This window comes from Eptatretus burgeri, chromosome 4, assembly GCF_056783735.1.
Source record: "Eptatretus burgeri isolate ZD-2024b chromosome 4, Ebu_testis_v1, whole genome shotgun sequence".
Lineage (NCBI taxonomy): Eukaryota > Metazoa > Chordata > Myxini > Myxiniformes > Myxinidae > Eptatretus > Eptatretus burgeri.
In genome coordinates, this window is record NC_140964.1 from 103,853,824 (window position 1) to 103,879,580 (window position 25,757).

The 25,757-nt window shown below is 48.3% G+C and overlaps 1 protein-coding gene across 4 annotated transcripts in view; it reads left to right on the forward strand.

Moving 5' to 3' along the window:
- The window catches only part of LOC147028807 (NEDD4-binding protein 1-like), a 96,963-nt gene that overhangs the window by 1,025 nt on the left and 70,181 nt on the right, over positions 1-25,757 (forward strand). For all 4 annotated transcript variants that reach the window (XM_085879533.1, XM_085879532.1, XM_085879530.1 and 1 more), the window contains exon 2: positions 24,783-25,013. In XM_085879533.1, coding sequence (XP_085735659.1) covers positions 24,783-25,013 — 231 coding nt within the window. The remainder of the gene's footprint in view (positions 1-24,782; positions 25,014-25,757) is intronic.

The following is a 25,757-nucleotide window of genomic DNA, read 5'->3' on the forward strand; positions in this document are numbered from 1 at the left end:
CGTGCAAAAAAAAATATATACAGTATATATTCAAACCGCGAGCCAGAGACAACAACCACACAGGCCGTTCCTTCACTCTCGTGTGCACGTACGTGCAAAAAAATATACAGTATATATTCAAACCGCGAGCCAGAAACAACAACCACACATGCCGTTCCTTCACTCTCGCGTGCCCGTACGTGCAAAAAAAAAATATACAGTATATATTCAAACAGCGTGCCAGAAACAACAACCACACAGGCATTCCTTCACTCTCGCGTGGCCGTACGTGCAAAAAAAGAAAGAAAAAAAATGAATTGTGACATCATAGCACCATGTCCTGTCATTGTTTTGCTAAATAAATGGCCATAACTTGGGAACCACTTGTCCGATTAATATTGTTGCCGTTGAGGGAATTCGCAAACCACCATTTGGGTCCTGTAGGTGAGATATCTCTGTAAGTACATGTGTAGTTAGCCCCAAACCCGTTGTTTAGAGGGAATAAATGTGATTCATTCGGGCTGCGACCCTTTGAGATAGCCGTTTTTCTGTTCTATCTTTATTTTGAACCAACCACGTCTCAACCGCCATCACACAACAACCACCAACCACAACTCCACTTCACAACAACGCCAACAGCCACGATCTTTACCTTCACAACTCGCTCCCGCAAACATCGCATCACCGCCATTCAAAACGGCACCATGGCCATAAACCACCACCTTAAACCCTCCAACACCTTCACCTCTCCTACCGCCATTCCCGCACCACTTGTGAGCACCGAGCGTCAGGCTGTCCTGGCCTCGTACGGGACGCGCGCTGAGCCGCGAGTGCAAAATGCGGCCTTTCCGAGGAGAATTCGGATCAGGAATGCTACACGCCCACTTCTGATCCGTCCAATCAGCAAGCGCGGGGTGGTTTGGCCCCGCCTCCAGGCGCGTCTGTGTAGAATCGAGATATGCAAATTTGAGGATTAGGGGAGACTCACGCCCCTTTTCCTCGGTCCAATGGGCGAGCGTGGCTCCACCTCCGAGCTCGTTCTGATCCAGAAATTTGCATATGGGTTCTCCTGCCAGCCTATAAAGCGCCGAGCGCGGGGGGAATTTAAGAAAAGAGTCAGTCTGGAGAGGTCGGAGAGCCGAGTGGAGCTAGCAGTCTGTCGGGGTTCAGAGTCTGTCGGGGAGCTGCAGAGAGAGGAAGCCTGGAGCCTGGAGCGCGGTCGAGTCGGTTTGAGCCCAGAGTCGGCCTTAGAGGAGCGGGGAGTGGAGTTGGGAAGCGAGGGCGTACAGGTGGTTTGCTGCAGTGGGCTGAGGAGAATGGGGGAAGAGACCGAGTAGCTCGGGTCCGAGGCAAGGAAGACGGCGGTCGGCGACGAGGTCGCGGTGGAATCTCTCGTCGCGGGACCCAAGCAAGCCAGCTATAGTCTTTCCCCAGAGCATCAACAATTCCCCCCCTTTTCCCCCGCGTTGAGATAGTGCGAAAAGGGGGCCCCGTTCCCACCCCACTCCAAGCAGTGCCAACGAAACCCGCGAAGGAGCACGAAGTCGGGGCACTGCAGCGCCGCCACATTTGCGGCTCATCACAAAGACACGGGTAGGATCCACCCGGTCTCGCGGACCTGACCGCTCTTTCAGGTCCCGCGCAAATATTGGCCCACAGGCCCCGTCTGCCCCGTTGTATTTGAGGGTGGCCCTTTTCTTTTGCTTTTGAGTAAATGTGTTGTTGGCGCCGTCTGTAAAGTAAAACTGTGTAAGTGTTGCCGTGTGCACGCGTAGTCGGTTGTAGATCTGCATTGTTGTGTTTCTTTTGTTGCAATTGCTGTAGGTGCATTCTGTTTAATTGTATATGTGTGCTCTCCGCGTGCTGCGGAATAAATGTGCATTATGTTGAACTGTTTTTCCCGTTTCGCTTCGTCTTTTCTTTAATTGAATCTCCATCTTGCTTCACGTAAAGGGTTGGTAGTGGGCTTAATACGCCCGATAATTAATCGGAACCGTGGAGGCCGACGATAACACCGCTCGGTTATCCCGATAGTACGGAACGGGTCGCTTAAGTGGCTCGTGTCCGGAGTCGACCTGCGGCGAGGTGCGATCGCCCGGTCTACCCTCCGCGTGGGTACTTAGGTAGGTCGAATTCGGCGAACAACCCTATCCCACGCGGGGGGCCGATTGGCACGATCGTGGTGAGGCCGAAAGGCCCACCCGGTACTAGCTCCCGGCGTTAGTCCGAGAGGGTCACGACAGAATTGTCCGTCCGGTGGGCGACGTGCCGCGATTCGAGTCACGTGGCCGTTCGCACGCCGGCGGGCGCGAATTCGCAACAATATCAAACCTTGAAAAGGCACATCCACAGGGCCCCAGCAATATACCTGGCAAGTTTCAATGAGATCGAACCAGTGGTTGTCGAGAAACCGCGGTTGCAGACAGACGCATAGAGATTGCTGGAATTATAGATAGATGAAACAACGGGTAAAAAGGAAAAAGTATCTTAAAAGCCGAAACGTACCGGAATCCAATATCGTGTGAGTTGTTACACACGTTTGGCCTTGCAAGATTGCCGAGAGATATTCGCACGCTCCTTTCCTTCCTCCCATATGAGTGCTGCTTCATCAGGATGAAGACGACCACACTGCATTTGCAGGTCTGGAACTGTGCCGATGTGACCATTTGCTTCCAGTACACGGAAGGATGATTGGCTGAGTCAAGCCCACCTGGTGTTGATTCAGCGGAAGCGGAAGATGTATACGTTAGCAGCACGATGAAAAACAATGAAGTATGCTGGCATATTACGTAGTACGTCGTGAAATTTCAAGCATGTTGAAAATTTTACGACGTACTCGACGTATGGCTCACAAGTTCCGCATATGCTGGCATAATTTCTCGGCAAGCTCCACAATCGTTTATACACGTCGGCCACACGTTACTTGTAAGTTACTCATAAGTCGAAACGCGTCGAGGTCATGTTTAGCATACCCGAAACTTAATTTTTAACCTACGAGTAACGTGCTTTGAACCTATTAGTAGCATGTTTTGAACCTATGAGTAGCGTGCTTTGAACCTATGTTTAACGTATCTCAAACGCACATTGGCGTATGTACACGAATTTGATTGACGTCTTCCGGACGACCACAGAACTTACTGAACGTGTTTCTAACTTACAGCTACCGTATAATGGCGTATTGGCAGCGTTTAGGGTAATTGGTATATACAAATGGGCTTCACAAGAGGAACCCGTCAGTGTTCCAGACTCCATGTTGAGTAGATGTCAATGTCACTAGCAGTGGCAGTAGCAGTAGTAGTAGTAGTTCGAGAGAATTTAGTGATGTCGATGTTATTAGTAGTAGTAGTAGTTCAAGAGAGTTTAGTGATGTCAATGTTAGTAGTAGTAGTAGTTGTAGCAGTACCGGAGAATTTAGTGATGTCGATGTTGGTAGTAGTCGTAGTTCGAGAGAATTTAGTGATGTTGATGTTAGTAGTAGTAGTAGTAGTAGTAGTAGTAGCAGTAGTAGTATCAGTAGTAGTTGGAGAGAATTTAGTGATGTCGATGTTATTATTAGTAGTAGTAGTAGTTGGAGAGAATTTAGTGATGTCGATGTTGGTAGTAGAAGTAGTAGTAGTAGTCGTTCGAGAGAATTTTATGATGTCGATGTTAGTAGTAGTAGTAGTAGTTTGAGAGAATTTAGTGATGTCGATGTTGGTAGTAGTAGTACTTTCAAGTAACGTGTTGCAAAGTGTGAACAACGTTCTTGTAGTGTGCTTACAAAACGTTACTCAGAGGTTAGAAATAAGTTTCGGGTATGCTAAACATTACCTCCACGTGTTTCGACTTATGAGTAACGTGTGTCAATGATCGCATAACGTGCCTACAACTAATATGGCCAGCATAGCGGAACGTGCGAGTCGTACGCCGGCATACGTCGTAAAATTTCAAGCATGAAAAATTTGATGAAAACCCAAAAGTTCAACGTTTAAAGCCAGCGTACTACCACTTATGGCAGTGTTTTTCAGCGTGGTCTTAACATATACAAAACGTACCCATAACGTATTTGACGTGTACCAGCGTTTTACACAAATTTTCCAAAAATCAGCATAAGCTGGCTAAAACGTCAAGGTGTGACTGGGCCTTAAAACTCTTGCTTCTCATGTTTCACTGCACCTCGGGCACCACAGTTGGCTGACGAGGAAGGTTGATTGACGATTCACGGCGCACGGACAGGTGCCCGTTTTCGGCGGAGACGACTTCGAATTGTTTTCAGAACAATTGGGATGCTATTTCCACGCGAATGATGTGGTTGACGAGAGCAAACAGAAGTCGATCTTGCTCGCCTCGCTATCGACAGAACATTATCGACCACTGAGTGATTTGGTGGCGCCGGACAAGCCCCGTGATGACGGGCTGTCGTTTCAGGACATTGTGCAGAAGATGAAAGCACACATGGTGCCGGAGAAGTCATTACAGCTCGCTCGATATCAGTTCGATCGCCTCTCGAAAGGTGCGGAGGAGCGCGTCGCTGATTTCGTGGTGCGAGTGAAGCATTCTTCCGTGGCATGCAAGTTCATGGTGGAGGAGCGTCCAGCTCGGCTCAGAGATCATTTTATTGCTGGTTTACAAGATGCGAAGATGGTTTCGGCGGTTCTATGGCTGAAGGGTGAAGACATTGCATTTGACTCGGCGGTCGGCACTGCTACAGCTGTCGAGCAGATTCACGGAGATGATCGGGCCATCACCGGCCACAGCATGCCGGATGGCCCGGAGGCCCACGCGAGGTCGTGAGTGCCCCAGGACTCACCCACGACCTTCGGTGCGGGCTGGACGCGGCCGCACGAGCAACGAGGTGACCCCCCCAGACGTGTTTGGGATGCAGAGGTCGACACCTGTGCCGTGTGTGCCCGTATAAAGGCACCTTGTGTTTACATTGACACAAGGTGGGTCATCTGAAGCGTGTGTGCCATGGGGCGTCGGCCACCGTTAAGGTCATGGACGGCGATGTGCGAGGCGACCTCGGCGACCCGGGGCGGAACCGGCATCCGTTGTTGAGCCTGTTTTCAATTGGCCCTGCGGCGGCGCGCCCGATGACGGTGGAAATCGAAGTGAACAAAACGCCGATCACATTTCAGGTTGATACGGGAGCGGCTGTGTCGATCATAGGCGAGCAGACCGCGCGTAGACTCAACGGCCTGAAGCTTATCAGGTCAAACCTCACGCTGTTCACGTACACCCGCGAGAAGATAACGCCAGTCGGGATGGCAGACGTGTCTGTGCGGTACCAAGGCCAGGTCTCGCGCTTCCGTTGTACGTCGTGCGGGGGAGGGGACCGTCTCTCCTCGGCCAAGACTGGCTGTCCCGCATCAGGCGAGACTGGACCGCCGTTCACCTTGTGCAACCCGTGCCGAGCCGATGGGAGGATCAGTTGGAAAAGATTCTTCAAAGACATCAAGGTTTGTTTTGCGACGACCTTGGGAAACTCAAGGGCGTGCAGGCAAAGCTCTTCCTGAAGGAGGGGGTGGTTCCTCGTTTTTGTAAACCACGACCGGTGCCGTATGCCCTGCAGGACAAGGTCAAGGGTGAACTGGATAGGCTGGAGGCCTGTGGAGTGATCGATCGGGTGTCGTACTCAGATTGGGCCACCCCGGTCGTCACGGTGCTGAAACAGAATGGAGACGTCCGATTGTGCAGGGACTTCAAGTCCACGGTTAACCCGGGGCTCAGCGATATCCACTGCTGTCAATCGATGAAATATATGCACGATTGGCGGGGAGTCGATACTTCACGAAGCTAGACCTGCGTGATGCATATTTTCACCTGGCGATGGATCCCGGGAGTAGCGAGCTTTTGACAATCAACACATGTCAAGGGCTCCATCGATATACCCGACTCTGTTTTGGGATTGCTTCGGCCCCAGCCCTGTGGCAGAAAGACATGGATCAGGTTTGCATTGGCCTGCCCGCTCAGATCTACCTGGACGATGTGCTCATTGCGGGGAAAACGGCGGACGAGCACCTTGCAAACATTGCCCAAGTGCTGACAAAGCCAGAAGCGTGCGGCCTGCGCTTGAACAGGGACAAGTGCGCGTTCTTCAAGCAGCGCTTGGAATACCTCGGGCACATCATCACGCCGGAGGGGCTGTTGAAAGGCCCTCGGAAGGTGGAGGCGATTCAGCACATGCCACCACCTAGCAACAAGACGCAGCTGCACTTGTTCATTGGTATGGCCCAGTATTACCAAAGGTTCGTGCGCTGGCTGAGCCCACAGCTTGCGCCGTTAACGTGGTTGCTCAGGAAGGACGAGCGCTGGGCCTGGGGGCCTGCACACCCGGCGTCGTTCGACCGCGTCAAGCGGCTGCTCACAGAGGATACGGTCCTCGTGCACTACGAGCCTGCGCGTCCGCTCTTATTGGCATGCGACAGATCTGCATATGACATCGGGGCAGTGCTCTCCCACAGGATGGACGATGGTTCCGAGCTGCCTGTTTGTTTTGCATCCTGGACCATCTCCGCAGCAGAGCGGGAATATGCCCAGATCGAGCGCGAGGCTCTCAGCCTCGTCTGGGGTGTGCGGAGGTTTCATCAATACCTGCTGGGGCAGCATTCCACTTTGCAGACGGATCACAAACCGCTTCAATTCATCCTGAGACCCGAACGCGGGGTACCGGTGGTAGCGGCCGCGCGAATACAGCGGTGGTGTCTGTTTCTTGCTGCTTACGATTATGATATTCAGTTCCGAAGCACCGAGAAGCATGCTAACTGCGACGGACTCTCGCGCTTGCCGTGCGCGGAGGGTCCAGCTGCGTCTGAGTCGGCCGACCAGGTCGATGTGTTCGCGCTGGGCCAGGACCAAAGCGGGCCGATCATGACCAAACAGGTCGCGGTGGAATCGGCTCATGATCCAGTGCTCGCCCGTGCACTGGATTGGAGCGATCTACCTTCGACACCGGCATTTCAGCCTTTCGTGTCGCGCGCATCGGAGCTGTCGTTGGTCCAACGGTGCGTTATGTGGGGAATGAGGATCGGTGATTCCGCCGAAGTTCAGGCAGCGGTGTTTGGAAGAACTGCATGTCAGTCACCTTGGCGTCGTGAAGACCAAGAGTCTTGTTCGTAGCCTGTTGTAGTGGCTGGGGTTGGACAAAGACATTGAGCAGTTGGTTAAGCGTTGCACCACGTGTCAAACAGATGCTGATAACCTGCGTCGAGCCTCGGGACTATGGCCGACCCCAGACAGGCCCTGGAAGAGGGTCCATGTGGATTTTGCGGGGCCGGTTAATGGCAAAATGTTTTTGATTGTGATCGATGCATTCTCTAAATGGCCGGAGGTTGTAGTAATGCAGCATACATCAGCAAACATTACAGTAGAGAAACTGCGGACGATCTTTGCGAATAAAGGATTACCTGAGATCCTGGTCTCTGATAACGGTCCGCAGTTCATCGCAGGTGTATTTGATGAGTTTATGCGTCTAAATGGTATTCGACATCTAAGGTCCGCACCGTATCATCCTGCGACGAATGGGCAGGCTGAGTCGTTTGTTAAGATGTTGAAATGGGCTTTGCGCAGGGGGGGGGGGTGTTGCACGTGTGCAGACGGTGGGCGATGTCATTTTGCTCCATTACAGGAACGCGATTCATCCTGTCACGGGTGATTCTCCTGCCATTCTTCTCTATGGACGGGCATTGCGGTCCAGACTGGATTTGCTGCGACCTGGAGGGTCTGTGAGTGGGGCGGCGTCGCGCCCGACGCTGCTGCGCGGTTTTGATGTGGGAGCGGGTAATGGTGCGCGATTATTTCCACGGTTCCAAATGGTTGCCAGCTGTGGTCTCTGTGGTACTGGGGCCGGCGAATTGCATGGTGCACACTGATAGTGGGGAGGTGTGGAAGCAGCACGTGGACCAAATGCATGATTGCTGTTCAGTGTCACCGCCCCCCCCCCCCGTGCCGAGCGATGTGGGTTCCCCACCTGCAATGTCGCCGACCAGACGTTGTATCGCCACGGCCGGACGTGCCGACGCCCGCGGGGTCTTCACCTGATTCAGTCCTGCCCGAGGACGTCGGCCGGGGGCGGTTGTTATTGCGGATGGGGCGAGTCCGGCGAGGGTGTCACCTCGACCGTGCCGGGAGGCGTCTGAGCCTGGGCCGTCTGGCGTCGCTGCCCGCCCGAGGCGGGTCAGGATGCGGCCGCAGTACTTGGAGGATTTCGAGTGTTGATTGGTTTCGGTTGGTCATGTTATCGTTGTCCTTTCATCATTTGACTTGTCATTTTACGAGGGGAGGAGTGTGCTGTATCACGTGATTGGGTTTTCGTATATCATGACTCGCCCGCTAGGGGTGGCAGGAATGTACATCAGAACGCGGAATGAAGTGGAGTTGCTGCTAACACTCTTGCTTCTCATGTTCCACTGCACCTCGGACACCACAGGTCTGGCCGAGCTTTGCGAGTTGGGGGGGGGGGGCGAGTGCTGTGAACGGGTGTACGCGGAGCTTGGGGGGTATGGACGCCCCGGGAGCGCTTGTGGTCGTGCGAATCCCCAGTGCAATTGTCCCGGTGTGTGTGGTTTCGAAATGTGTGCTGAAACGTACGCATCGCGTGGGTGAAAGGCCGTGTGTGAGAGAAACCGTGTGTGTGAGGTTGCGGTATGAAAGGGAGATGACGGTTGGTATGCGAGAACACGCGACTGCGTGTCCGAGTGAAAGTGTCATGTCGAGGTGTGTAAGCGTCATGGCACGCGGGAGTGCGTGTGTTGAATGGCGACGAAGACGGCGCCAAACGAGGGACAAGGGCCGTGTAGCGGCCGTAGCTATTTTGGTGACCGTGTCGGATTTGCACGGCAGCGCGCGCGGGGTCCGTGCTGTGCTTCGCACAAGGCCGCCGCGTGCGCGCCTGAGCGAGTGAAATCCAGTCCGGAAACGCACGCGGTGGATGCAAGCCGATCCCGCGGACGGACAGAAGCTATGCTGGATAGATGAATTTGGATCGGATGGGTTCTCCAGGCGAGCGTGTATGTAAAGCTCCGTGTGGCCTGCGCCGCGTGTTCTGTTCGCAGAGCGCGCGAAGCGGTCTCCACGATGCATTACGCGTACCCCTGCTTGCGCGAGAAATCGCACAGTTTCGGGGTGTGGATGACTTCATCGGGGATTCCGCGGCGCGGGTTACGGACGAGCAGAGCACATGTGCTCGTGTGGGGAACCCCTCGAAATGTGAGGCTTGCTTGGGAGGCGCAGGGTGACGTCGTGGCTGCACGTATGGTTGGAATCCGGCAGAAGGGAATCCCTGCCGGATGTTACCGTCCGAGAAGGGACGAGGTGCGCGAAGCGCGAACAGCTGCCATGACGTCACGGAAAAGAGCGCGGTTTACGAATTGCTGCGCTGGTGCTCGTTAAAAGAAAACGAAAAAAACAAAGCAAGCCTCGCCACTTCGGGTGAGCATGATTCCTAGGCAGGGGGTAGGAAACCCCCTTGCTTCGGGCACAGGACCACAACTAGTTAGGGGGATGGGTCAGAGTTAGTTAGACCGGCTTCATGCGGTAGGGACAAGTCCTCATGGGGCCCGTGGAATGGTTAGTTAGTGGGAACCTCAGTTTAGATTTAGGATGGGAAATGGATTTTTGGATTTGAGGACAGAGACAGACTGTGAGTGTGTAGTGGGGACGTGCTACTAGTTAAAGGGATGAGTTGGGAGCACGAGTTCGTTGAGGGATTTAGTAAGAAGAATGGCAGTGTTCAGCGATGTGAGAGAAGAGAATTGAAAGGAAACACAATGAGTGAGTGAGGGCCAGCGGGCCTGAGTGTATGGAGTGAATGCGGTACGCATGGTGCGATGAGTGATTGGGGGGAGGAGTGATTCCCACCCAAGGGACCCTGGGGTCAGAGTAATGGTAGTTAGTGGGTTAGTCCAATTGACAAAAATGGAGGTCGTTTTGCTGTTGGTGCGAATGTAGGCTCGAAACCCGTTTGGAGGGGTGCAGGAGTCCTGTTGACGGGCTGGTAGCGTGGCTGCGAACGGTGAGTATCGCTTAGTGGGTACACCGGGCACCGGGCTAGTCGGCCGCGGTAGGCCAAGGGTCCAATAGGGTCCGGGATAGTGTAGTGGGCATGGGTGGGCCCACATGATGCGGGGCTCATAGCGCCAATAGCCACGTGGGCAGTGTCGTGGGCACGGGCACCTGGGGAAAGGGGCCCGTGGCGCCAGCCTGCCACGTGAGCATCGAGGGGGAGTAGCCATGGAGGGCACTCCCCAGGTTTCAGGGAGCTGGTAGGCTCGGAGACAGTCGCAGGGCCAGGGGGGCCATAGTTGGAGAATCGGCAGAGGGTAGTTCCTGCCAAGTGAGCCATGCGGCCCAGCCATGAGACCGTGCGAGGGCACGAGGGAAAATTTGAGTGCAAGGCCCAAATCTGTGAGGACACCAACACAGGCGACGGGAATCTTGATTGGTAGAACCAATAGTTTAAGCGACAGGCGCTTTTGGAAAGCCCCAGGGTAGTTAAAAACTAATGAATATTAGAGTAGATAGGGAAGTGTACCCCTCCGCACCATCCATCCCTTCGCTCTCGCTGTGGGCCGCTGGACCCACTTTGGGTTAGAGCGCTGAGATCTGAGGAGGTCACTCTGAGGCTTAATTTGGGCCACGAGACAGGACATTAGCTCTCCTTTATTCCCCTCCAGGAAGGGAACATAGGGGTTGGGAGTAGGCTCGGTGACATGGTGGGTTAGCCGGACAGAGACGATAAAGGGGGTTAGGGAGACGAATTAAAAAGGGGAAAAATGAAAAAACAAGATGGGAATAAATTGGTTGGATTTTTTTGAAAACTTAGGGAGTGGGTATGGACAGAGAGAGGCAAAGGCGATAGGTTGGGAGGGAGACAGTAGGGTTGGTCCGAGCCCGCCTTCTCTGCAGGGACTACCCTGCAGGCAGCCGCACACGGGGACTGCATTGGTGTATCCCGTGCACCGTTTGTGTTCATACCTGCATTTGTTTCATGAGCCAGAGACTGCATTTGGGCAGCCTGGCTCCCTGCTTCAAAAATGGCCTGTGGGATGGCATATGGCATGCCAGGTTGGGGTAAGTTGCCTCCAGGAGCTGAAGACATGAAAAGGTTCTGTGACAGACAACGGGGTCTTTTGAACAGGCCCCAAAGACATCCGACCTTCAGCTGTGGAGCGCTCACCCTGAAATACTGAATAACTTTGCCATGCCCTTTTTCCCACAGCCCATCAGTCCTGGGCCATGGTTTAGTGTAAAATGTATAAGGTTAAGTTAAGGATAAAATTGTAAATGAGTTTTGCTCCCCCTGCATGTTTGTCGTAGCGCCGGCAATTATAGTTGTCGTCTGTACGAGTGAGCTTGTTTAGTTGGTTGCACAACCTGTAGGTTATTTATGTTTGGGACACGGATACACCAAATGTCGCACTCAGGGATCCGAAGGTAAATCATACTAGGGGAGAACTTACACAGGAAGGCAGACGAAAATTTGACGACTCGGGACGAGTCTGTAAAAAGGGGAGGGGGTAGTGTTACATTTGTGGAAATTCACAGAACGCCATTCAGGTTCCCCGATCAGTTATGTCGATAAGTGTGTGTCCAGATTAGATTTCCCCACCAATGTCGAAAGGGCATTTTTCGTGTACCGGGCTGTGAATCTTGAGGTAGTATTATTATTTTCTATCTTTATTTTAAACAACATCTCCTCAGCACCTTCTCCACAACCGCCAACATCTCTTTCAAACAGACAGCATCTCTTCAACGACACCACTACACTCATGCCACCTCTACCACCACAATGACATCTCAACAACCACGCCATCCCCACCACAGCACCAACCACACTGCAACAACGACATCTCAACAACCTCGTCAATCTCCACAACACACCAGCCCTCCTCTACAAACGAAAGCAACGGTTAAGAATAAGCCAATACTCCGAAGAGAGAACAACTCGACAACTCCCGCCCCGATATCCCTCAGAACGGGTAAACAGAAGTGACGGTTACTAAACGTATGAAAACCCGAGATCTCTCCGGGAATTTTCCCCCACGCGCTGAGAAGGGAGGGGCGAACACCCCGGGGCGATAAAGGGTCGCGTTGGAACGCCGAGAAAGAGTGGGCGGTTGGCGAGCTGATGAGAGAATCTCTCTCCTTGGTCTCCTTGGCGAGTCATGTGGAGAGCGCCAGAGTTGAGTGGTGGAGTCCGGAGTGAGTGGAATTGGACAGAGGAGTTGGTCAAGTAGAAGCCAGAGAGGAGTTGCCAGCCGGATCGCCGTTGGAGGCGCCGTTGAAGGCACTGGTGGAGTCCAGTGGAGTGCTGGCAGAGACACCGAGGGTCGCCGAACCAGGGCCCAGTGAGTCACCACGAGGGTGGCAGGTAACCTGCATGGCCTCGCGGAGCTCCTTCGGTCTTCCAAGCTCTGAGAAACATTAAAGGCTTACGGGCCCAGTTCTCCCTTTTCTTTTCTGGGGTTTTTGCATGGAAGTCTGTGGCACCTTGTTCTTTAAGTATGATTGTTATAAGTGCATGTACATACTGAGTAAAGAATGGCTGTAGGTCTTTTTGCTCGTGTCCTGTCCCCATCCCCTCCCCCATTGCTTCATTGACTGCATGCGTGTAAAATAAATACCCCCATTGTTTGAATATTCACCTGCTCGTTGCGTCCCTTCCTCCATTGAACTGCCATAATTGCATTCGGAATAAATAGCTGATTTTTAACACCGATAAGATAATCGGGTCCAACGGGGCTTGGCGATAATAAACCGCTCGGCAATCGCAGACGGAAAGATCTGCTTAAAGCGGCTCGTTTCTGAGCAGGTCCCGTTGAGGTACAACTTCTCGGTAGTCTATCTGCACGAATAATTAGGTAAATCGACAATTCGGCGATCGACCCTGTAGCGTGTGGGCAGAGCATTGACAAGGTTGTGGTGTGGTTAAAAACACACCCGTAGCTGGATTTCGGCATTGATCCGAAAAGCTGCGACTGGATTGCCACGGTCTGTGGGCGCCTGCGGCCGCAAATTCACAAAAGTCGGTCGCCCGCACGCCGGGTGGGCGAGATCCACAACAATATGTACATGTGAAACCAGATAAGAAGAGAAAACTTGAATGACCAAATTTGGCAAATATTTTATGAATGGATGAACGATTGAATGTGATATGCAAACATGACATTTCACATTTCACATTTCATCCTGGTATGGGCAACCTTTAAGATTTGCAAAAAGTTAGATGATTATTTATTTACAGTGGTAAATTCGTTGGAAAAAAAATACAAATTCCTACTTTTTATGCAAAGCCGATTTCATCCTATTGTTGTGTACCCAGGGTCGGGGCAAGAAGACCATGGGGGGGGGGGGGCGGAAGCTACCTCGGGAAGACTCTCCGGAATCGCAGGCGTTGCACACTGATAACTCCGTGACGTGGCGGGTCGCTAATCGTCTGTGAACTCCAATAACTCCACCATGAGATTTAGGGTCCTCCGTCTAATAATAACCGGTTACCTAAAGTGGTCACATGATCTTCACAGATGCCAACCCTCCCGATTTCATCGGGAGGCTTCCGAAAATTCACCCAAACTCCCGCCCTTACGATCACTATCCTTATCCTCCCGAAATTTTGATATTTTTGCACTGTTCACTAATCAGAATGTACTAGTATGAGAATTGAATGAAAAGCATCGTCTGCTACGTATAGCATGTGGTAACTCCATAACGTTCGCTGCTACCAAATTGTACGTAAAAAAATTGCAAATTCAAATGAGGAGCAGCGAAACATTGGGTCTGGATCTCGCTTATGCGATCATGCACTGAGATTTAGTGCATGCGGTATGTGTGCAATACAGTGCATGCGGTATGTATGCACAGTGTATATGCATGCGATACGCTCACTGCATGCAGCTGGGCCCCGTACCAGCCCGGCGGTCGCGACCACCGTGCGGTGTTTAACAGCCGCTAGAGTTCTACGAGTCGCGCTGCAGCTGTGGAACATCGACTTCGAAGTTACCGATGCTTCAAGCCCTCGATGTTGATTACGAAATGGCAGAAAAGAAGCTTACGAAGACCAAGAAATGGTCTCAGAAGTACAAGACCGAATACAGTCTCCAATACCCGTGTATTCGAAAGTCTGAAAGAGGAATTCATCATGCGTATTGTACAGTATGCAGCGTTGATATTTCAGTTGAGCACGGAGGTCGCGATGATATTCGGAAGCATGTTGGAAGCAAACGGCACACAGACATTGCAAAGGAGAGATCTTCGAGCACGAGTACCGGTACACTTCTGAATTATTTCACCAAACAAGGGACAAGCGAGGAAGAGGATGTTACCCGAGCGGAACTTCTCTTTAGTGGATTTATTGTGGAACATAACTTGCCCATATCAGTCTCAGATCATGCTGGACCTCTATTTCAAAAGATGTTTCCAGATTCAAAAGTTGCTTCAAAGTATGGATGTGCAAGAACAAAAACTTCAGCAATAATTGGTGAGTTGTCAAATGTTACTGCTTCATCTATTGCCGATATTGCTAGACTAGCTCCATTTAGCCTAGCTACAGACGGTAGCAATGACAGTGGTGAGGCCCAGCTATATCCTGTCCTGATTTCGTACTATGACAACAGTGCTGGGATTGTGAAGCAAGGTTTGCTAAGTTTGCCTGCGTGCAAACAAGATTCCACTGGAGAAAACATTTTCAAACTGCTTGATCATGAGTTCAGTGACAGGAAAATTCCGTGGGGAAATTGCGTTTCCTTTTGTGCTGATAATGCCTCTGTCATGGTGGGCAAGCACAAAGGAGTCGCTGCTTATATCCACAAACAAAATCCAGAGTGCTACATCATGGGATGCCCTTGCCATATGATGCACAATACGGCCAAGAAGGCGGCTCAGGCCTTACCCATTGAATTAGATGACTTTCTCATCGATATTTACTACTACTTGGACAAAAGTAGTAAACGCGTCAAAGGAGTGAAAGCACTGCAAGAACTCTGTGATGCCCCGACACATGATTCTGAAGCATGTCGCAACAAGGTGGCTGTCCCTTGGTCAGTGCCTAGACAGGCTGATTGAACAGTGGGAGCCACTTCGCCTCTTCTTCAAAGAAGAAGTACGAAGAAAAATGCAACCAACTGTAGCCAAGACTCTAACAACGAGCAAGAAGGACGGCACTGTATCTACTGCCAGTACTGGCACTGCAGGATCAAGCACTAGTGGAGCAGCATTCACCACTACCACTGCAGTATCTGCTGCGAAGAAGACAGCAGGGACAGCACCAAAACCAATGCTGAGAGCAGGTAGCATCACCGGCCCTTCATCACGTTCATCTACAAAGCAGATCCCTTCAGAGTCGAGAAAGACTGTGATAGTCCCATCTACAGGCAAAGAAGGACCCAAGTTAAGTTCTGCTTTTGCCAAATCACTTGATAGAAGCTCAGCAAAACCTTCGAATCAGAGGTCTTCTTCCTTGGCTGCACCTACCTCAAGCTCTCTCCTCAAACGTAAAATTGGATCTGGTACTACGAGTCTGACCTCTTCTGCTGGCAGTAAACGCAAGTGTGATCGCCCTGCGGCTAAGTGTACTACGAGTTCTACAACTAAAAGCGCATCTTCCTCAAACACTGTGCAGGAATCTAGAGAAAAACGTGTCAACAGGATGTTCTTGTCTCCACAAACAAAACTCTATTGTTTCTTCCTTCGATATGCTAACAAGCTTTTTGAGAAGGGGAATCTTCTGCTCCAAAGAGACGAACCCTGTATTCATCTCCAGCACGGAGAATTGAATGGTCTTCTGGAAGATATCTTCGTACGGTTTTTGAAACCGTCGGTGTCATCGGTTGCTCTGGTAAATGTACCCTTCTCTGACAGAAATCATCAGAAGAATGATGAGGACCTCATGATTGGGAACGATGCCAAACTGTATATAAGGGAACAAAGGAGTCTCAAGAAATCCACCTTCACTCTGAGTGAGTCAAACATCCAAGGTTTCTTCAGTGCAGTTCGCTCATATTATGTGAAAGCCTGCAATTACATCTTCAAAACCTGGCCGCTAGATGATGAATTAGCCAAGCATGCTCAGATGCTGGATGTTAAGCTACACCAAGAAGTGGGGTTTGACTGTGTGGAGTTTTTCATCAAGAAATTCCCCTGTCTGTTCAGTGGCGGTGATAGTGACATAGACAGTCTTGAGAGTGAATTCGCTCACTACCAGGCAGACGCCTCCATAGCTACAATTGCTACTGAGACAGTGAGAGTGGATGAGCAGTGGCATCGGATTTCACAGCTCACAGATCCCTGCACTGGTGCCAAGAAGTATCCTAATTTGAGCAAAGTGATGAAGGGAATCTTGGTCATTCCTCATTCGAACGCATCATGTGAGCGGGCACTCAGTCTTGTACGGAAGAATCATACTGAATTTCGTCCCAATTTGAGTGTCAAAACCCTGGAAGCTCTCTTAATTGAAAAACTAGCTCATAGCACCCCTTGCTACCAGAGAGAATACAGCAAAGACATAATCAGAAGGGCTAAAAGAGCCACACAGCTGTCACTCAGCAAAGCTGCCATGGAAAAAGCAAGCAGCAGTAGTACCAGCCAGTAAGGTAAGAAAAATATTGCTTCTTTTGTGCTTTTTGTTAATCTTTGATTGTCCCCTAACTTACTAATATTAACATACATGTAACATTAAAAAGTGCACAATTTTCCCCTTTTTTTGTTCAAAAAGTGGGAATTCTTAACATGTTAAATGCTCCAAAATAGGGCTCAGAGGGCACTAGAGAGCGTCTAGAACCCCAGAGCTTCCAGGGCCCTAAGGCGGGCCCTGGGCCCCGCCGCAAGGGTCGAGCGCTCCGCGCTCGAGATGTGCGCTTCGCGCACATTATTTGGTGTCGGTTGCAAATCCTCCCTAATTCGGATTTCCAAAAGTTGGCATCTCTGGATCTTATTACCCTGCAACTCTCATCTATGGCTCCAAGAAGTTGCTAGTGCACGGCAACGGCCATACCCTGGTAAACCGCGTTGGCTCGCAGGCTAACTGGATGAGGGTAGCACACAGAAGCTCTCTGCGTGTGATGGAGTACATCTAGCTCCAAATTTTCGAAGTGCACGAAGTTGATGAAACAGATCTGCTGATTGATTGAATCCATTCCACTTACCAGTCCTTTATTCAACATTTCCAGTTCATCGCCAAGTAAGAATTTCTTGAAGGAGTGATTGTCGGGCACTACCAAGGCACATTGGTGACATCACTGCTGTGAAACTCAGCATGGGGTTCAGTGTCAGCTAAGTTGGAATTGTATGTTGGCATCATTGTTGGCTTCATACTGCAACAACTTACTTGTGTCCCAAATGTTGCCTAATCAACCCCGGATCAGTTAGGCAGCCCACCTGAATCGACAGGACGTGCCACCGCAGGAGAGCCGCGCCAAGGATAACGGGGTTTTAGTTATCTGGATGGTGTACAGATCGCACGGGACTTATGACACTGGATGAACGATCGGACTCGGTGTAGGGCAGATGCATAAACCTAGTTGTATCCCATACAGGAAAGTGTCCATTATACATGTACATGGTGGTAAAAGGATAAACCCTCAACCCTGAACGTCATACTGGCCATGGACGTGAGTTCTACTGGTAAATCATGGAACACTGTCTGGACCAAGTGTTGCCTATGTCAGGAGGTTAAAGAAGATCTAAAGTCCCCCCAGGCCAATCCTGTCAAAAGAGAAGATGATGGGTATATGAACTTGGCAAGGAATATTTCTCTGTTTCACTCACTCGATGCATTACCATTCAAGCTGGACCCTGCAAGACTTGACGAAGGTGGTGGGATAGAGGAAATCTTGAGACAAAACAAGGCATGATATCATCAGAGTTGCAGGCGTCTATTTAACAACACAAAGTTACACAGAGCTGAAAAAAGATCAATCCCTGCAGGTGCTCGTGATGAGGGCAGTAGAAGTAAGATCCCACGGAAGGTCCAAGAAGCTAAAACACAAGAATGTTTTCTTTGTGAAACCCAAGGGGGTGAGCTTAAAGAAGCAATGACAATGAAATTGAATAAGAGAATATACAAATGTGCAAAAACACTCAGTGATAGAAAACTCCTTGCCAAACTGAGTGTAGGAGATGTCGTAGCGCAAGAACTGACGTAGCGCGTGACGTCGTGTCTGCCTTCCGCGGTAAAGGGAACAAAACTGCATGGCAGATTTGGAACGTCTTTGATCATGTTTCTGAAACATTCACCAATCTCAGCCAGCATCCAAGCCCTCGGAGAACATGTAAAGCGTGCGGCCTATCAGGCTGGGATTATCTGGGGCCAGGCAAACATCTCCAGTCCAGACACGAGCAGTCCCGCTGAATGGGGATGGACACAGAAAGGAGAGACGTGGCAGATATGTTGGACAACACTACCCTCTATTGCAGCCAGCTGTCAGGAACTGACCAAGTGTTCCTGTAAGAAAGGTTGCAACTGGAGTTGTAACCTCTCAAAATTCCTCTCACGATTTGCACGATTCCTCTCAAAAATTGCTGTTATCTGCCCCACGAAATGGCATTCATCCTGAGTGGTCTTTGGCTGGATCAGTGCTTGTATGAACACATGGAAGTTTTAAAGTTTGCTCTTTTGGTATGCAATTCTAATGCATCCATTGTAGCTAGCAGTGAGGGATTCATGCACCTTTTTACCTTTCACAAAAAGGTTATACCTTGCCATATTATCTCCTCCTGTTGGATCTGGTGCACCAGTCAGCAGGCACACAAATTGCTCGATGTCTGACATGTTCAATTATCCATTGAGATGGGACCGTGATCGTGTGTGTTGCATGAATAATTTCCAACAAGTTGTATTCCCCTTCCCAGCAAACTATGAAGTGGTATCACTACCAGGAAGAACATGGAATCCCAAGATGTTTTGCAACACCAGAACTAGTTGGCCTTGTGCTAGTGTTCAAACAGGATACTCCTTGTTTGTAAATGCATACAGGATACATGACTCGTCATGAAGATTTCTGTATTCGTGCCATTTCTAAAAAAGTGCAACAGAAGCAACAGGACATCTTGTTCTGACAAACGACTTGTGTGGCCCATTCTTCATCAGCATCATTACAATGTAGGCTGAGTCTGGTGTCTGCTTCTTCATAATTGCATGTCAGGTGTAGAACTCCTCCTGTCTTTGTGGAGAGGGACCCATCTAACACCAGAATTGTCTGTGGTAGAAATTGTGCAAGATCAGTTTTGTTGGTTCCTCAGGCGAGGAAGTTATCCCATACAGGAAGAAGCGTAGCTGATCCATCACTAAACGTTCTGTGAATGAGTCATCATGCCTTCCTTGATTTTGTTTGCCGAGTTGGTTATTTGATGGAATATTCTAAATACCCAGCAAATAACATATAGACTCGTTTTGTTGTCATGTCAAAGTGATGTACTACAGCCTGGATGAATTTTTCAGCATACTTGTTGAAAGTTGTACACTACCTTGGTTTACCTCGTTTCTTGATGAGAGCATGGCCATCAATTAAGATGCATTTTCTTTGGTTTGCTGTTGCTGCAGGCATGTTCTCTGAAATGGCTGCCATCTTGGTTTTTTGATGGGCATAAAGGCCCAGTCACACCTTGACGTTTTAGCCAGCTTATGCCGATTTTTGAAAAATTTGTCTAAAACGCTGGCACACGTCGAATACGTTATGGGTAAGTTTTGGAAACATTGAGAGCACGCTGAAAAACACTGCCATACGTCTTAGTACGCTGGCTTTCATCGTTGTACTTTGCGGTTGTCCTCAAATTTTAGCATGCTTGAAATTTTACGACTTATGCCAGCGTATGACTCGCATGTTCCGCTACGCTGGCCATAAGTTGTAGGCACGTTATGCAATCGTTGACATACGTTACTTGTAAGTTACTCGTAAGTCGAAACGCGTCGAGGTAATGTTTAGCGTACCCGAAACTTATTTCTAACCTATGAGTAATGTGTTGTAGGCACGTTACGCGATCGTTAACACATGTCCACACACGTTACTTGTAAGTTACTCATAAGTCGAAACACATCAAGGTAATGGTTAGCGTCAGTGTTCCAGACTTCCTGGTTTTTTTTTGGTTTTTTTTCTTCAGGATGACGGTGATGTTGACACTTCGATTTCTAGTGTGGTTATGATTTAAATCGTTGAGCAGTAGCCTATTAATTATATTATATTATAACCGCACTAGAAATCGATGTTGACGGTGGGGTGTGCATGAACTCCAGATGCAATGTTCCTCAGACGTGGATCATGACTGAATGGATTCCGTTCCTGTAAATACTGAAGAGCTGATAGTGTGTCCTTCCAGTCATGAGATTGTCTTGCCTTGGTCATGTCCTTCTTCTGCTCTCCAGTGTTGTAGTTCACACCTGTGAGCTCCTGCATTGCCTGGTTTATTTCTGCACAGGCAGGCATTGATAGTAGCCATACCAGCCGTTGTTGCTCTGTCATTCCTCGCCCTCGTGTGAGCCCCCCGCTGGTCTTCAAACTTCTCATCAGAACTTGTTCGATGGTCAGGTCAGATGAAAGACCTGCCCACAGGCGATCACTTTGTCGAACCACATGGAACCCCTCATCAAAACGTTGTTGGACATTGGGATATTGAGTTTTGAGGTTGGGCATCTGCTGCAGATACACCCTCGCAGATTTGGCATACAGGTTGTGGCCCGAGGCTGCCAGGTAAGGCAGCATTTCCTGGATGGCCTGAAGATGTAGTGCCCAGTTCCCAGTGCGCTCTGCCCAGAGGTACAATGCGTACAATGTCTAGCATGTCCATATACTGAACCCCAGAGCGCTGAAGTTCTAGAAGATATCTTTGCAGACTCGGCATGCTTCTGAAGGTGGTCTTTGATTGGTTTCAAGACGTCAGACTTGCATACTTCTTCCACAGACTGGGGTTGGCAGAAGTGTGACGAGGTTTTTGTGCCACTTCAGACATCAATAGCTCCAGCTCCTGAAAAGATGTTATGTGTCATTAGGTGCAACTGCCAGGCTGAATGTAGCACCATGAGATGCACATGCAAGAAGCACAACATTGAGTGCACTCCAGCTTGTGGAAACTGCAGGGGCTCTGGCTGCACAAACACTCCATGTGACAATGATGAGGATGATGACGACATTGTCGAGTTCTAACTTTAATACGCTTTATTTTTCTCAACATGTATAGTAAGTTTATAATGGATGTAGTTTCTGAGTTTAATGAAAATTTTCATTTTCATTTTCATTTCGAAACCTTCGTCAGGCAGATGTGATTGCCCCGAGTGGAATTGTGAATTTTGTCATGTTTCAATGATTTACATAATTATATTGCATTGCCATAGACTTGATTTCATCTTGTGTCTTCAACGTTTCTTTTTGTTTTTTTTTGTCCAGGAACCAAAATCAGTATCAGGTAAAAAAAAATTTTCGGGACAAAAAATTGACATTTTGGACAAAAAAGCTATAATTTTTTATTTTACCCCCAATACATTTCACTTTTTATAATTATCCTTGTATATCGATATACTGACCATAACTAGAAACAAATGGAATGCAGAAAAACATATTTACATATCAAAATATCAATCTTTACAATTTTCTCATTTTCCCTGAAGCCGGGTGGCGGCCATATTGGATTTCCATGATTTCAGGACTTTCCCCCTGGAGGATCCCTTAGGACTTTTTTTCTCTCACTGAGGACATATCCAGGAATCAAAATCTGTTGAGTTTACTTTTGTTGCAATTTGTGGGAGGTTGACCAAATATTTCTGCTAAAATGCCTGTACTACAATTGTTCAGCTCGTTGTTGTGCTTTCTATTATTGACCCCCAATACCAGCTCGTTGTTGTGCTTTCTATTATTGACCCCCAATACCAGCTCGTTGTTGTGCTTTCTATGATTGACCCAGCACGGTTCATGCTTGAGAACCAGTAAGCCGATTGGGCTGCAAGTTGTCGTTTGGACCGACGGACTGTGGTAATAACGCTCGGTTACACCGGACCGAGGTCGCTAGAGCGACCCGGTTCGACAGAGTCCGTTGAGGGTGTGACTTCCCCGGTAATTTGACGACGTGGGTACTTAGGTATATTGAAATTTGGCTATTAACCCTATCCTACGCCGTCAGAGAATTGGCGAGCATGGTCCTTAAGTGACCCGTGACCTTCGGAGTTGTCCGAAGGTCATGACCTGCAATTCCGGGTGTTCGGTGGGAGACGGCTCTACTGCTCCACCTGGTGGCCTTTCCTCGCCACCGACCCCCTGGCCCACAACAGTATCACTGGGGGCTTTTAACCCCTTTTATAACATTCACAAATGCAATAGGTTTCTAACCTGTTTCCTATGGCCTTGTAAATCATTCAATGCTGAACACTTCGGTTAAATTATAGGATCACATTACCCGGTAGGTTAGGGACAGGGCATACAACCTGTGGTGAGAGCGAACACAAGAAATAGGGACTTTCAAAAGGTTCCCTTACTTTGTTTCAATCAGCTTTCAGTGTTTGCTGTCACCCAGGTGCAGTCCTCCCCATCCCCTTACCCTCTGGGGTTTGTGATCCTGCCGACTATGCCAATTGACTGTGGGAGAAAACTCACTCATAGTTCTTTTAACAAGTTTATTATAACAGAGTTGAATCATTTAAGCATCCATGCATAGAGAAAGGAATATACCATAATAGCACAATACCTTTCTGATGAGGTGCCCCAGCCTGAGTTATTTTATACTTGAGCAAGGACAAGTAGGGGGACAGAGAGTAAAATGGTTGAACAAACAAGATAAGGTCAGAAGCAACTGTGGTCAGTCTCTTGGTTACAGTGGATGGTTACAGTTACAGTGGATGGTTACAGTTACAGTCAGTCTCTTGAGGCCTTGAGCTTACTCAAGGCCTCAAGTCAGATAAGAATTTGGTGAAACAAAGTTCAACCAACGGAAAGAAAGCACAAACAATTACTCAAAGTCCAAGGAAGATAAAGGTTGGATGAAGCACAGTTCAAACGGTAACAAAGTACAAACAGCTGTGCAGATTAAAGGATGTGAACAACCACCCCTACATGTTCCCAGCAGATATGAGTATACAAAACATTTCCCACATTCCAACTGGTACCACTAATAAGAACCAGCTGCTCCAGTGCATTTTCACACGGAGCCATATAATATATAAAGCTGAGTTCATGTCTGTCTGTGGGCCATAAGCGCTGCCCATTCTACAGGTCGCGTCCTCCAGCTGTTGAGAAATCGCCACCATCTTTCTCTCCATGTAGCTCAGATTGTTTTAAAGGCCTCATATACGTTTGAAGACTGAACAACGCATCTTCTATCATTCAATTAAGATACCGTTTTGAGGAAAAAAATAAAAGTAACATTTTGATTACAACTCAAACGAGGTAATGCATGTTTTGTCCACAGTGATTGTGGCAGCTGTCTAATATACACTGCCAAATGAAGGTAAGTTAATTCTGTTATGCAGAGGAAAGAAAAGTGATATTTCATTAAAAAAAAAATTTTGTGGGACGTCAAACGCAGTTACTTTCTGTCTGTGACATGTCGCTTATAACTCAATGTTTGCTTACTAGAATCTGCAATGACTGTTAAAAGCAAAAATATCCCGTCTTTGCTCCCGTGCAAAGTCTGAAAAACGACTTCCCAACGCATGACGTCATCACGCAGCGATGTCTGTCTGCAATAGCAGGAATGCACTAATAATTGAAGCCTTTTTTTAAATAACATCCTAAAACTCGTGGAAAAATGATATGATAGAGGATAGAAAGTTTATTTGCTGATTACTATGAGGGAGAAGAAGAATAGTAGGAAATATCATGCAACATGGCAGTTTCGTGCGAGGTGTCTCACTGTCACTGAATCTAAAATATAAAGCTGAGTTTGTGTCTGGGTGGATGTGTTTGTCTGAACAAGTTATATTTTCATAACAACAAAAATACTCATGATTAATATTTAAAAGTCTAATTTTAAATGAGAAGGGCACTTGGAAGAGCACGTACCTTCGCCACATAATACCTGATCCATGAGAACATATCACGCCCATTACATTTTTGAAATATCATGCTATACAGGACTATATTGTTTTAGGCCCTATCTCTCAATGGTGAAGAATCACTTAAAAATTAAATAATTCTCATGTCCAGATCTGGATTCAGATCTTCACCAAAATCGAATCAGTTTGTCCTTGTCACACACCGGACCTGCCCACAAAATTTGATCCTGATCCTTCCATAACTTTTTGAGATTTTGATCTTTCTCTAAAGATGGACACATCAAGTGGAGTGCAATCGCTCGATCTTCCATCACACTGAAATAGCTCCAATTACTCACTTGTTTCCAGTTCTTTTTATCTCTCTCCCTTTTGTACTCTGCCCAGTCACCTTTACACTACACTGCTCCAAGGGTACCCTGTTTCTACAACTCCTGTGTCTCAAGGCCAATCATTGGCATTTCCCATTTGGTCATTGATGTCGATTGTTTTTCTCTTTTTTTTTGCATTTGTCTATAGTTCTTCGTGGAGCTTGTACTTGAAGCACATGTAGAGTTAACAACAGTGTACTTTAATCTGAATTTTTAGGACATTGGTAGACATCGGACGAATGCATGTAGTTATTTATGTGGGATTTTATTTATCTCTGGTACCCAATATAATGAGTCATTGTTTCAGATTAGAATGCTGAACAAGCCAACCCAAATTGATTCCTTTCCAGTTGGAAGTGGTGTGGGGCTCATTTCTGTGGTGTGACATCATTGTTTCATTTGCTGGAATGCAGTCGTCTTGGAAACGATGTTGAATTGAATCCTCATTTTCAAAAGAAACTATTCTCTTCTTGTCATCTTTCTTGCAGGCATATATTGTGTGCCAGTTTGGAGAACAGTTGTTGAAGCGAGAGATGACATTTCCCAAGGTGCTGCAATGTGTTCTTGTGGGTTTGGAAGGCTGGTTTGAAAGAGCAATTGTGTGGGAAAGCGGCGCTGACCTACAGATTATCGATGAAGGCCGGATAGTATTGCAAGGCGACCCAACTGCACTGCTACTTGCACAAACGCTTGTGCAGCATCTTGCTGAATGTCCGCAGGTGATCTTGGCTTATCCAGGGGTGTATATGACAGTGTCTTGCTGGTATTTTCATGAGTGCCTGCAGTTATCCTGCTGCAGTGTTGCAAAAATTTTCAAATTCTCCTTGGTTGACAACATATGTTTGTCTTTGATGTTGTGCTGAATTTTTTTTCCCTAACTTTTGTAAGGATAAGATTTAAAGGATTAATGTTGTCGGCAATATAATCGACCTGACTGGAATGTCTATAAACCTTTGTTAAAGTCACTTGCCAATTTTACGCGACCCCTTTTGGGTAGTGATTCATGGTAATGCCTCGTGAAGATCATGTCCATTATGGCTGCTATTACACATAACTCTCTCTTTATAGCCATATCTGTTTAAAAATGTGAATACAAATCGAAACTTTCCTTTATAGGGTTGCAGCAAAACTAATGAGCTTCACTATTATGGTTGTGGAGCAATTTTACCAGGCAAAATATAAAAGCACGGGTGTCAGCGCAAACAAACTGTCCTGTTTTTTTAATATGGTTGTTTTGTTGGGTTGCAGTCCACTGGAATAACGTGTATGCGATTTTTTTCCCAAACATTTACAAAGTCCGCCATTTTGACACACTTTGTCACGTGATCGACATGACTTCTGCAATTTAATTAACATCTCTACCCTGGCCTAATGTTGCAACCCAAATTTGGGAGCATTCTGACTGGTGGGTCCAGAGAATAAGATTTTGGAAGGAATTTGCACGACCGCCATTTTGACACACT